This window comes from Pteropus vampyrus, unplaced genomic scaffold, assembly GCF_000151845.1.
Source record: "Pteropus vampyrus isolate Shadow unplaced genomic scaffold, Pvam_2.0 Scaffold755, whole genome shotgun sequence".
In the NCBI taxonomy this organism is placed as follows: Eukaryota; Metazoa; Chordata; class Mammalia; order Chiroptera; family Pteropodidae; genus Pteropus; species Pteropus vampyrus.
In genome coordinates this window covers 117,522-129,967 of record NW_011889536.1, presented here as the reverse complement: position 1 = coordinate 129,967, position 12,446 = coordinate 117,522, and the positions used below count along the sequence as shown (strand labels likewise).

Genomic DNA, 12,446 nt, shown 5'->3' with positions numbered 1-12,446 from the left:
AAGTGCTCAAGCTAAGTGTTTTTTTGTGTTTTTTATTTTTTTTAAATCAAATTAAAGGTACTAGTTCTTTGTGTTTTAGAGAATATAGAGTAAAAATGGATCTTGATAAAAATAATTTAACTAATGTAGAATTTGAGCTATCATCTGTTGTCCAGGTCTCAAAATTGTACTATACAACATTAGACAATTGTAGATCCAGAACTATGATCACAAAAGTAGAAAAGTGAAAATCACTTAATCTAATTTATATTATAAGGAAAGAGTTCAGAGACTATAATGGTAGTTTGACAGATTCTACTTTTCTTTCTGTCTTACTCTTTGTCAGTATATACTCCACAATATATACTTATGTGTGAAACACTGTGCTAGGTGTGGGGGATATAGTGGCAATTAAAACAGACATGGCTCCTGCCCTAGTGAAGCTTATGATCAGTGGAATGACTGTCATTAGTTATTTCGAATGTGATGAGTGTTATAAAAGGGGAGAGTTCAGATTGTTATGGCAATATATAGTAGGAAGGCCTAAACTAGAACATAAAGAAAGTCTTCCTAGGGGGAAGAGGGTTTGATTCTAACTTTTAATGAAAGTAATATAGTTAAGGCTGTGAGTAATAGTAAAGAATATGATGAAGTTCTCAAAATTTTAACACAGGTTGAGCAGGAACTATTTAGATATGACCACAGAAATTTACTTTAATATGTAGACTGCTTGAGGAAAGGCCATTAAGATTTTGATAATTCTACAATGATATCTTTTTAAAAGATTAAATACTAGAATGTTGACTGAAACAATATTTTATCATATTCCTTTCATTGATGGTGAGATCATGACCTGAAATTTACTAATCCAATAGTAGATATCTTCTTAGCCACTTGACTCATAGAACAGGATCAGAGAATCATAATCCAGTCTCTAATCTCGCATTTACTCAACTTTCCAAAGCATTTTCTCCCTAGGCCCACTCTACAATTCTTGTTATTAAGGACCTTTAACTTCCTTGAAAAATTCAGCCTACTCTATGACTATTCAGTGACAGTGTGACTCATTTTCTTTTTTGATCTCAGTATAGCAGTGGAAGTTATAACAGTTCTTTTGAGTTGGCAGCACACTAAACTTGAAAATTTATAGTATGACATAGTATAGATTGAATTTTCATGTCAAATGTGGATTAAAAAGTTGTAAATCATATGAACTTAAGATATCAGTCTTGATTCCTAAGTAGTTTCATTTGCATAAATAGTGTTTAAACCTAGTCTAAGTGGGATTCATCATTAAAAAAGTACAGAAGTGCAACTGGTCCTCTTATCACAGTCCATTGGACTACATAAATCTATTACATGGTAAAACAAAGTGGGGAAACCTGTTAATAGAGTAAGATAAAAAATTTTATTTTAGTACATGTAAAAAGCAGTGTATTCTTAACCAGTATGATATACCTATAAAAAAAATTGAAATGTACTAACCAGTTTGGTTAGTAACTGCTAGGTTCAAAGAGTTAATTTGGCCAGAAATAGTAAGAGCAAAAATCATAAATAGGCCTTTATATTTACTCTGTTTTTTGAAATAGTTTTGGAGAATATTTTTCAGATATTGGTCTCTTAAGATCACCTTACGGAAACTTAAACTACTCGTAAAACTACTTTAAAACTACTTGAAGTTGAGGTATTATTTTCTTTTGTAAACCCGGCTGCTATTAATATTTGTGTGATACTTTCTATTGACTAACATTCTGAAATGCTGCCAGAGTTATCTTTTAAAGTTGAGTGTGTCATATTTATAATAGAAAGAATACAACATTGTAGCAACCTATTAAAATGTCACTTTGTTTGAGTCCTAGTTGCAAAAATACTCGGAGTTTATCTATAAATGCACTGCAGAAGGACTTTTTTCAGAATATCTTCATGTACAAGCTTTTGAAAATATGGCTTTAAAGGGGAGATTACATGAGAAGCTTCTTTGTAAGCCTTTTTAAAGCAATTATTACAAATATAAAGATGGTCAAAGAATAATTAATTCGACCTACACTCGTAAGAGTACCTATTAGGAGTGAAGCACTTGTTAGGTGTTTTATCAGACACTTTAAAATCTTAGTGTACAAACTTAAATTTACAAATTAAAAATATCAGTAAAAAGTATAATTTTTAGCAGAAAAGGTTAATAGGTTCACGGATCTTGCCAAAGAGAGATTCAAGGCATGGATCTCTAGCCTCTGCATAGGTGAAGCAGCAGTGATGTAATTTTATTGCAACCCAAAAACATTTTCACCTGGCCTGAGTTTCATAGTAAGAAAGCAAGCTAGAATCCCCAGGAATTTTTTCCTGGAGCAATAAGAGAGTAATTTTAGCAAAGATGTCAGATTCTAAAAAAGTGAAATTTTAATCTCAGTCTTTAAGTGTTTTATGTCTCATATTCACCAAGTCTCAATCTTTCTAACTTAGAAGTGTTATAGAATGAAAGGTAATAAGTGTGGGAGGCTGTGTGCAAAAGGAATCATTGGAATATAATCAGAAAAGGTCTGGATGTGTCTGTGTTAGATGTGTTTAATGGAGAAACAATGATATTCTACATTTATATGTAGTTCTCTGTTTCTTGTCATTTGAGAATACTTATTGGAATATTGAAAGGATCGTGGTTGTCTCTCATTTTGCCTGGCTTTATATCAGCTCATTATCTCATTCTCTGTTGTGTTGTTTGCATTCTTGGCACAGTTCAGTGGACCAGGGGAAGAGAAGTTGAAGCATGCTGCTGCTACCTTTTGTAGTAACCAACCTTTTGCCCTGGAAATGATCAAATCTCGTCAGAAAAAGGATTCTCGATTCCAGACTTTTGTGCAAGTGAGTCTGAGTGATACCTGTAAGAAAAAGAAATAGCACCATTTTTTTTTTCAATTATAGAATACACTAGGGGAATTCTGACTAAGTCTTTTACGGGGACTATATCTATGTTAATGTTTTTTAAAACCATAAATATTCTCTTAAATTACTGGAGGGTATAAAGATAGTATTGGAATGATGAAAAACAAAAAATATATATAAGAATTAAATGCTTGACATAGAAGTCCACATTGCTATTGAGATATTGTCCGGAAATGGCCCATGTACACTATTAAAATAACATCGTCAAAACGTGAGAACAAACTTGCATCGAGCCCTGGGAAGAATATAATTCTTCCCAGTCATACTTATTGAGGTATATATTGGTAGGGATCAGAGGTCAGTAAACTACAACCACAGGCCATAGTCAGCCTCTTACCTACCTGTTTTTATAAATAAAATTTTATTGGAAAACAGTATATTAGTTCTTTATTGCTCTATAATAAATTACCACAATCATAGCAACTTAAAACCATGTAAGTTTATTATGTCACAGTTTTTGTGTTTGAGGAATACAGGTGTAGTTTAACTGGGTCTTTTCTTCATGATTTCACCGGGCTGAAATCAAGGTGTCATGGAGCTGCAGTTCTCATCTGAGATTTGGGGTTATCATCTGAGCTCACTGGTTGTTAGCAGAATTCATTTTCTTGTAAATGTATAACCAAGATTCTTGTCTTCTTGCTGTTGTTGACGATGAACTGCTCTTGGTTCCTAGAGAATGCCCATATCTCTTTGCCATGTGGCCCATATAGGCACTACAAGAAGGATGTTTGCTTTCTTCCAGGCCAGTAGGAACGCATCTCCCTGGTAGAGATTGCTCTGATTAAGTTAGACTCACCTAGGACAGTCTTCTTCCTGATTAACTCAAAAGCCAACTGATAGTAACCTAATCATAGAAGTGATATTTCATAATGTTCCAGGTTCTGTCCACACTCAAGGGGAGAGAATTATACAGGGTGTGTAAACCAGAGAGTGGGAATTTTAGGGGCTATCTTAGAACTCTTTACCACACATAGCTGTGTTCATTCATATATTACCTGTAGCTGCTTTTGTACAAAACAGCAGAGTTGAGTAGCTCTGACAAAGACTGTATGGCGTGCAAAGCCTAAAATATTTACTGTCACCTTACTGAAAAATTTGCAGGCCCCTATTATAGATGAACTGATATATCCAGACTGGTGGCCCATTATATCTACTTGGAATGGCAGCCAGTAAATTAGCTGACTTGCTTTTGGTAGAAATGCCAATTATAGAAAAATGTAACTATATTTTATGAATATAAGAAGATAAAACTTTTATGGCAAGAAATTCTTAGAGTTGATTATGGATGCTCTGAGTCCTTGCTTAAACAGATAATAAAAAAAGCCATTGGTTTAGTGCTAAAGGCTCCTGTCCCCCATTATGTGATTAAAAGAGAAAGCAGAAGTATAGAGTGGCAATGATAAGTCTTGGCATGTTTTAAGTCTTGTTTTAATAACCAGAACTGTGATACTATAGACATTTATATGGTGAATATGTGGTACGTATCAGATATAGTCCTAACAACAATTATAAATTCTCTCCTCTTTAATTTTAGGATGCTGAGAGTAATCCACTGTGTCGTCGTCTGCAGCTGAAGGATATCATTCCTACCCAAATGCAGAGGCTTACTAAGTACCCTCTTCTGTTGGATAATATTGCCAAATACACAGGTACAGCATTTTCACTGAAATTAAAAAAGCTTCAGAACAATAAAACAGAAACTGTGTTTTGCTAAGTAATCTCTCACAGCATGCTGGTGCCTGGAGGTTTCCAAATAGTGTAGCAGACTTTTTAATAAAATTCAATCCAGTCGTCTTCAGGATGCTTGATTTAATATATTCCATTAGTAGGTCTGTCACAGGGTTTAGCAGTCTATGAATTATCAGCCAAATCTAGCTCATCACCTGTTTTTGTAAAGTTTATTAGAATATAGTCATGCTCATTTGTTGAAATATTGTCTCTATTTTTGCACTACAACAGTGGTGTTGAGTAGTTGTGACAAAGACTATTGGCCTATAAAATGTAAAATGTTTATTGGCTGGACCTTTACAGAAAAAGTTTACCAATTCTTCTTCTATAGCATATATCATATTTCCTTTGAAGAAGGCTTAATCTGAGAGGTGTTTTGTATCAATACCTGCACTTTTCATTAAGCCCAACTGATGCATTATAATTCCCGATGCCTTGTTTTATAACATGTAATAAATCTAAATTTCTCAATTGAGCTTTAGGCTCTTATTCACAGTTCTCACTAATAATTCTGTGCACTCAAATCTCTGTGTCTTATGCCTGAGAATTTGAAAACACTCATACACATTAATTTTTGTACTTTAATATATCTGTTCATTATAGTTGGACTGTGTTTGGATTTATGTACCCCTGTGTTCACTGCAGTGCTTTTTACAACAGCCAAGATATGGTAGCAATCTGGGTGCCCATCAGTATACAGTTAGATAAAGAAGTTATTGTACATATATGTAATGGAATATTACTCAGGCATAAAAAAATTAAATGTTACCATTTGCAACAACATAGATAGACCTAGAGTATATTATGCTGAGTGAAATAAGTCAGAGAGAGAAAGACAAATATCAAGTGATTTCATTTATATGTGGAAACTAAGGACCAAAAGAAACGAACAAACTAAATGAAAACAGACTCATAGATACAGAGAACAAATTGGTGATTGCCAATGAGGTGGGGGAATGGGGAGGATGGGTGGAAAAGATGAAAGGATTAAGAAATACAAATTAGTAGTTACAAAACAGTCACAGGATGTAGAGTACAGCACAAAGAATATAGTCAATAGTATTGTAATAACTACATATAGTACGAGGTGGGTACTAGGCTAATCAGGGAGATCACTTCATAAATTATATAAATGTCTAACCACTAATGCGTACCTGAAACTAATATAAAATTTTAAAAAATAAATATTTAAAGTCTTAATATAGTGTTACAGCTGATCAAATAAAATGGTATCTCATTTACATATATATTTATATTCCTTTCTGATTTCCTCTATTTTATGTTTTGGATTTCTCTTATTTAGAGTGGCCAATGGAAAGGGAGAAGATAAAGAAAGCTGCAGATCACTGTCGTCAGATCTTAAATTATGTAAATCAGGCTGTCAAGGAGGCAGAAAACAAGCAGGTAAGAAGGGAAAGGCAAGAAGATACAGGATGACAGTGAGAATATTAACTTAGTGTTACCTGGAATCTGTGAAATAATAATTGAAACTGTCATTACATAATTGAAGGGTGGGATATTTAACTATTCATATAGTAGATGTGTCCATATCAGTTTGTAATAGAACATCAGAGTTATATTTGACTTTTTTGAGCATCTCTAAGCTGCTTGTTTGCTCATTCATCCGTTCATTCAACAAATATTTGTAGAGCATCTATTGTATGCTGAGTGTAAGGTATAGAGTGGTTAAAAAAATAAGTACAATAATTGCCCACATTGAGCTTGTTTTCCAGCAGGATAGAAGAGCATTGACCAGATTATAATGCAAGTATTTTTCTTTTGTTAGTTGTGATAGCTACTTTGAAGGAGAATTTCAGGATGCTAGGAGTGTAACTGGTGGGGCGAGTCTAGTTTGAGGATGTTACGTAGTTGCCATCAGAGAAAGCTTCTTCAAAGAATTGACATCTAAGCCAAGCTCTGAAGGAAATGAAACAATAATGTGGAAGGAGGCAAAGTCCTGGGGTCAGGGTCAAAAAGAAGCATCATCTGTTTGAGGAACTGAAAGATTAGTGTGGATCATGCCTAAATGCAAAGGCATAGTGGTATGAAATGTGATACAGTAGTCCAGGGCCAAATCATACAAGGCTCTGTAGACCATGTTAAAGATTTGAGTTTTTATTCTAAGAGCAGTAGGAATTCATTATAGACGTTTAAGAAGGAGAGCGGCATGCTCAGATTTTTCAGTTTATAAGTATCATTTATCTACTCTATGGAGAATGGGTTGAAGAGATAAGAGCTCCATTAGTAGTCTTTTACAGTGGTCCAGAATTGATGCTGGTTGGCTTAGAGAAGTGCAAGAATTGAAAAAGTATTTAGAATTAGGTAAAATTAACAGGGTTTGGTGACAGATTTAGAGAAGTGTTTGAAGAGAGAGGTAATGTCAGGAATAAATCCTAGATCTCTCGCTTGCACATTTAGATGAACAGTGTGAGTGGAGAAGCCTCTCATTTGTGGAGAAGGTGAAGAGTTCAGTTTGAGATGTCAGGTAAAAATGTACAGTAAGCAATTGGCTAGATGGACCCCCCCCCCCTTAAGAACTGTGCTAAAGATAAAAATATACGATTGTGAGCATATAGAGGCTAATTGAATCCATAGACCTAGATGTAATTTCTTATGAACTGAGTATGAAACAACTCTGTTGGTGAGGCTGTAGGAAAAACTTTGAAGTATAATGTTTGGAGTATAAAACAATAAAACCCCAGAGGACATTTTGACAGTATTTATATAAATTAAAAAATGCATGTATTCATACATCTACCCTTTGACCCAGCAGTTCTGTTCCTAGTGATTTACCCAAGAGAAAGAAGGTATGTGCCCAGAGACTTGTACAAGAATATTTATAACATAAACCAAATGTGGTATAATCATAAACTAGAATAATACCAGCAATAAAAAGGAGTGAACCATTGATATAAACAACATGGAAGAATCTCACAAACATGCTGAACAAAAGAAACCAGATACAAAAGAGTATTTACATATAATTGTATTTATATAAACTTCTAGAACAGGCTAAACTAATCTATAGTGAGAAAAAAATTAGAAATTAGAAAAGTAGTTGTCACTGGGGATGTGGGGACAGATATATTAGTTAGGAAAAAGTATGAGTGTAATGGTAATATTTTCTATCTTGATAGGAGTTTGCACAGGCATATGCAAATTTTGTACAAATTCATGGAAAGCTATATTTAAAATATGTGCATTTTACTATATGCAAATTTTACTTTAAAGAACTGTAAACAAATATTGAAGTCATTAATTTTACACATGCTAAAATGTTTAGTGGTAAAGTGTGCTTATGTCTGTAACTTATTTTGAAATGCATCCACATTATAAAATGGATTGATAAATAGATGACTAGATGGATAGATATATGATAAAACAGAAAACCAATACAGCAGATGTTAATTGTAGAATGTAGGTGGTGGGCATATGGGTATTCACTATACATTTTCAAACTTTTCTATGTATTTGGAAGTTTTTATAATCGTGGGGGAAAATACACATACCTTTTGATCTAGAAACATCCTACAGATATACCTACATGTGTACAAAAGTATATGTTTAAGACCATTTTATTGCAGTATTGTTTGTTATAGAAGATTTCAAGTAACCTACATATACATCATCAATATATAGTTAACTATAGTTCATTCACAGAGTTCAATATCATGCAGCCATTAAAAAAAAAAATAAGCTCTCTCTGTATGTGCTACTGTGGGGTGATCTCCAATATGTATTGATGAGTGATACACATATACAGAAAAATGTGTATATGACTATATTATTATCATTTGAATGAGTAATACATATATGAATATATTATGCTACCATATCTTTTTTGTTGAAGGTTGTATACACAATATGTACAGAGACTAGCATACACATATATTCTATTCTCTTAGAATTTTTCTCATAGGCTACTCAAGAAATGAGTATTTCTTTAGAGAAAATCGGGGGTGGGGAGACAAAAGAACAGAGTTGGAGGGAGACTTTTTGTTGTGTGCCTGGAATTACTTTCTAAATTTTGTACAATTTACATGATTTAAATATTCAGAAAATAAATGCAAGCTAGTTAGAGGCCAGTGAGTTTGAAAACATTGAGAACGAGCAGCCAAAGAGGTAAGATGAAAACAAGGATTGTTTTCAAAGCCGAAAGAAATGGGGTGTTTGAAGAGAGTTGTCAGTTTTATGTAATATTGCAGAGACCTCAATAAAATGTAGGTAAAAAAATGTCCATTTGATTTAGGAACAGGGAAGTCATTGATATCTAAAGCAGTAACCTTGGCTCCATCCTGTCTAATTTTCAGCGCTTAGAAGATTATCAGCGTCGCCTTGATACCTCCAATCTGAAGTTGTCAGAGTATCCAAATGTTGAAGAGCTCAGGGTGAGAGATGGTCTAATAATAATTTAAAAAATAAAATTTACTTAAGACCTGGAAGGTAATTAACATCTCAGTGGGAACATACATCACATGAAGGAGTTCTTGTCTCATAGATTGCCTATATTTATGATTCTATACTTTCTTTTAAATGTCTCTTCTGTGTGAAGATTACATTAGTCTTTGATTAGAGGAGCTTTTTGTTTGAGACTATTGTGACAAAAATTGCAGGTGACTAAGGAACATTACTTATTATGGAGTTTAATTTTATTGTGTTATAGTTTCAATAAGAGTAAGGCTGTTTCCTATGGGAACTTTCCAGATGATTGAGTAAAAAGATAACTTAATTATTTTTCTGTCAAGCTCTTCTAAAGCATATAAGTTGAAACCATCACAGGAATGATCATAAAATATTTATTAATTGTCACTTCTAGTATTTGAGGCTTTTCTATTAAGTTACTACTTAGGATTTTAAATCTTTCTTGTACTGTTTTTCTAGATGATTGTTTTGGCAGATTTATTTGGTGGCTGTTAAAATAGACTTTTATGTCATATATAATAGTTTATCAAAAATGTGCTTAGCTCTATCCAGAGAATGAAGTTTTTCTGGAGCTACTTATATTAAAAGATGATTCTCTTAATAAGTCTTCAATATTTAGAGCAAGGCTGAGTACTGTCTGGACTTTTCATAAGTGTTGTTCCTTGGAAGTTTCTTTGAACTAGAGCCTGGAACTCAGTCAGAGGCCTCTTACAAATAAGCTATGCATTATCCTCATCTAGTTTTTTATAGAAAAATTAAAGGGGTATATTGAGAATCTAGTGGTTGAATGTTTACAACTTTATTTTCATAAGCTATTATCAACTATTTAAAGTGAGATTTAGAAGACACTACTCCTGAATGTTTTTCAAGATACCTTTCCTTTTTAGATCTATACTACTTGCTTTAACTTGGTCTTTATTTCAATTTCAGTAGTTGATAGATATCAGTAATAATAGTGAATGTGTAAGAATTTCTTGAAATGAGACTGTATGGAATATTATCTCACTAAGTACTTGGAAATAATTTATGGATAATTTTTTTTTATTTTGGCAGAATTTGGATTTAACAAAAAGGAAGATGATTCATGAAGGGCCATTGGTTTGGAAGGTGAATAGAGATAAAACTATTGGTAGGTCTAATGTCTGTCAATGTTGGGGAAAGTGAAGAAAGGAAAAGAATAGGAAAATTTTTTAGAAAAAGAGATAATCACCCATAATTTTCAGTTACAGCTGATAGCAGTGCTACTTTGTTTTATTTATGCATTTGCAGTAGCTATGCTTAAATGATTTTGTTATATGTGAAGTATGTTAAATATTTATTTAGGGACGAAGCAGAAAACTTTGTCACGATTCAGTTCTGTCTCCATCATTCTTGTACTTGAAGGATATAAATGCAAAACATGCAAAGTCTAGGTTTTTCTTTAACTACTATATCTAAAACTATCTGTGGTGAGGAACCATTATTTTTTATATCTTGTCAGTCAGAAACTTCGGTGTAATACAAAAGAATGAATTATTTTAAAAGGCGATAACAAGTCAATTTTTTGCAATTTTTTAATTAAAAAATCTTTTTCAAAATTAAATAAAATCTTTACAGTTTTTATTTAATATTAGTTTAAGTTGTACAGAATAGTGGTAGACATCTATATAATTTAAGTGACCCTCCCCCATTACTCTAGTATTCAGCACCGTACATATTTATTACAATATTATCGACTATATTCTCTATGTTGTACTTGACATCCCCATGACTATTTTGTAACTACTAATTTGTACTTCTTAATCCCTTCACCTTTTTCACCCAGGCCCTAACCCCGCTCTCATATGACAACCAGCAGTTTGTTCTCTGGATCAATGAGTCTAATTGTTTTGTTTTTTTCATTTATTTTGCTCTTTTGTTTCCACATATAACTGAAATGATACGGTATTTGTCTTTCTCTGTCTGATTCACTTCAATACCCTCTAGGTTGCTCCATGTTGTTGCAGATCGTTGTATTTCATTCTTTTTAATGGCCAAGTAATATTCCACCATATATATGTAACATATCTCTTTTATCTATTGATAGACATTTGGGTTGCTTCCATATCTTTGCTATTGTAAATAACACTGAAAAGAACATGGGGTGCATGTGTTTTTCGAATTACTGTTTTGACTTTCTTTAGATAAATACCCAGAAGTGAAATTACTGTGTCATAAGGTAATTATATTTTTAATTTTTTGAGAAATTTCCAAACCATTCTGCATCGAGGCTGCACCAATTTGCACATTTACCAGCAGTGCCGAAGGGTTCTGTTTTTTTTGCCTCACAGCATCGAAACTACTTGTTGTTTATTTTTTGATGGCCATTCTGACAGGTGTGAGGTGATAACTCATTGTGGTTTTAATTTGCATTAATCAGAGTACCATTGGCGAATATCTTCTCCCATTTAGGTCATCTTTTCATTTGATTGATGGTTTTCTTTGCTGTGCAAATACTTTGTAGTTTTGTGTGGTCCCATTTGTTTATTTTTCTTTTGCTTCCCTTGCCTGAGGAGATGTGTCAGAAAAAATATTACTGAGAGCGACGTCAGAGAGTTTACTGCCTATGTTTTCTTACAGGAATTTTATAGTTTCTGGTCTTACATTTAAATATATAATCTATTCTGAGTGGTGTAGTTTTATGTATTTTTTTGCACGTATCTCTCCAGTTTTCCCAGCACCATTTACTGAAGAGACTGTCTTTACTCCATTGTTTATTTTTGTCTCTTTCATCATAGATTAATTGACATTACAGGCATGAGTTTATTTCTGAGCTCTCTATTCTACTCCATTGATCTATGTGTCTTTTTTATGCCAGTACCTTGATGTTTTGATTACTATAGCCTAGCAGTATAGTTTGATATCGCATAGCATGATACTTCCAAATTCGATCTCCTTTCTCAAGATTGCTTTAGCTATTCGGAGTCTTTGTAGTTCCATGTAAATTCTAATATTATTTAATTCTGTGAAAAATGCCATTGGTATTTTGATATGATGGTGTTTAATCTGTAGGTTGCTTTGGGTAGTATGAACATTTTAACAATGTTATTCTTTCTATCCATAAGCACAATATATGCTTCCACTTATTTGTATTTTCTTCAGTTTTTTCTTCGCTGTCTTATAATTTTTCGAGTACAGGTCTTTTACCTCCCTGACTAAATTTATTCCTAGGTATTGAACTTTTTGATGCAATTGTAAATAGGATTGTTTTCTTAATTTCTTTTTCTGATAGTCCCTTTCCTTTCTTCCTTTCCTTCCCTTCCCTTCCCTTCCTCTCTCCCTCCCTCCCTCGTTCCCTCCCTCCCTTTTTTTTTTCTTTCTCTTTCCCTCCCTCCCTCCATTTCACTCTCTTTCCTTTCTCT

At 33.3% G+C, this 12,446-nt stretch overlaps 1 protein-coding gene across 4 annotated transcripts in view; it reads left to right on the top strand.

Annotated features, from left to right (window-relative positions):
• ARHGEF12 (Rho guanine nucleotide exchange factor 12) overlaps positions 1 to 12,446 on the top strand; it is a 148,086-nt gene that overhangs the window by 119,722 nt on the left and 15,918 nt on the right. For all 4 annotated transcript variants that reach the window (XM_023526248.1, XM_023526249.1, XM_011385706.2 and 1 more), the window contains 5 exons: positions 2,710 to 2,835; positions 4,451 to 4,565; positions 5,948 to 6,048; positions 8,955 to 9,032; positions 10,120 to 10,195. In XM_023526248.1, coding sequence (XP_023382016.1) covers positions 2,710 to 2,835; positions 4,451 to 4,565; positions 5,948 to 6,048; positions 8,955 to 9,032; positions 10,120 to 10,195 — 496 coding nt within the window. The remainder of the gene's footprint in view (positions 1 to 2,709; positions 2,836 to 4,450; positions 4,566 to 5,947; positions 6,049 to 8,954; positions 9,033 to 10,119; positions 10,196 to 12,446) is intronic.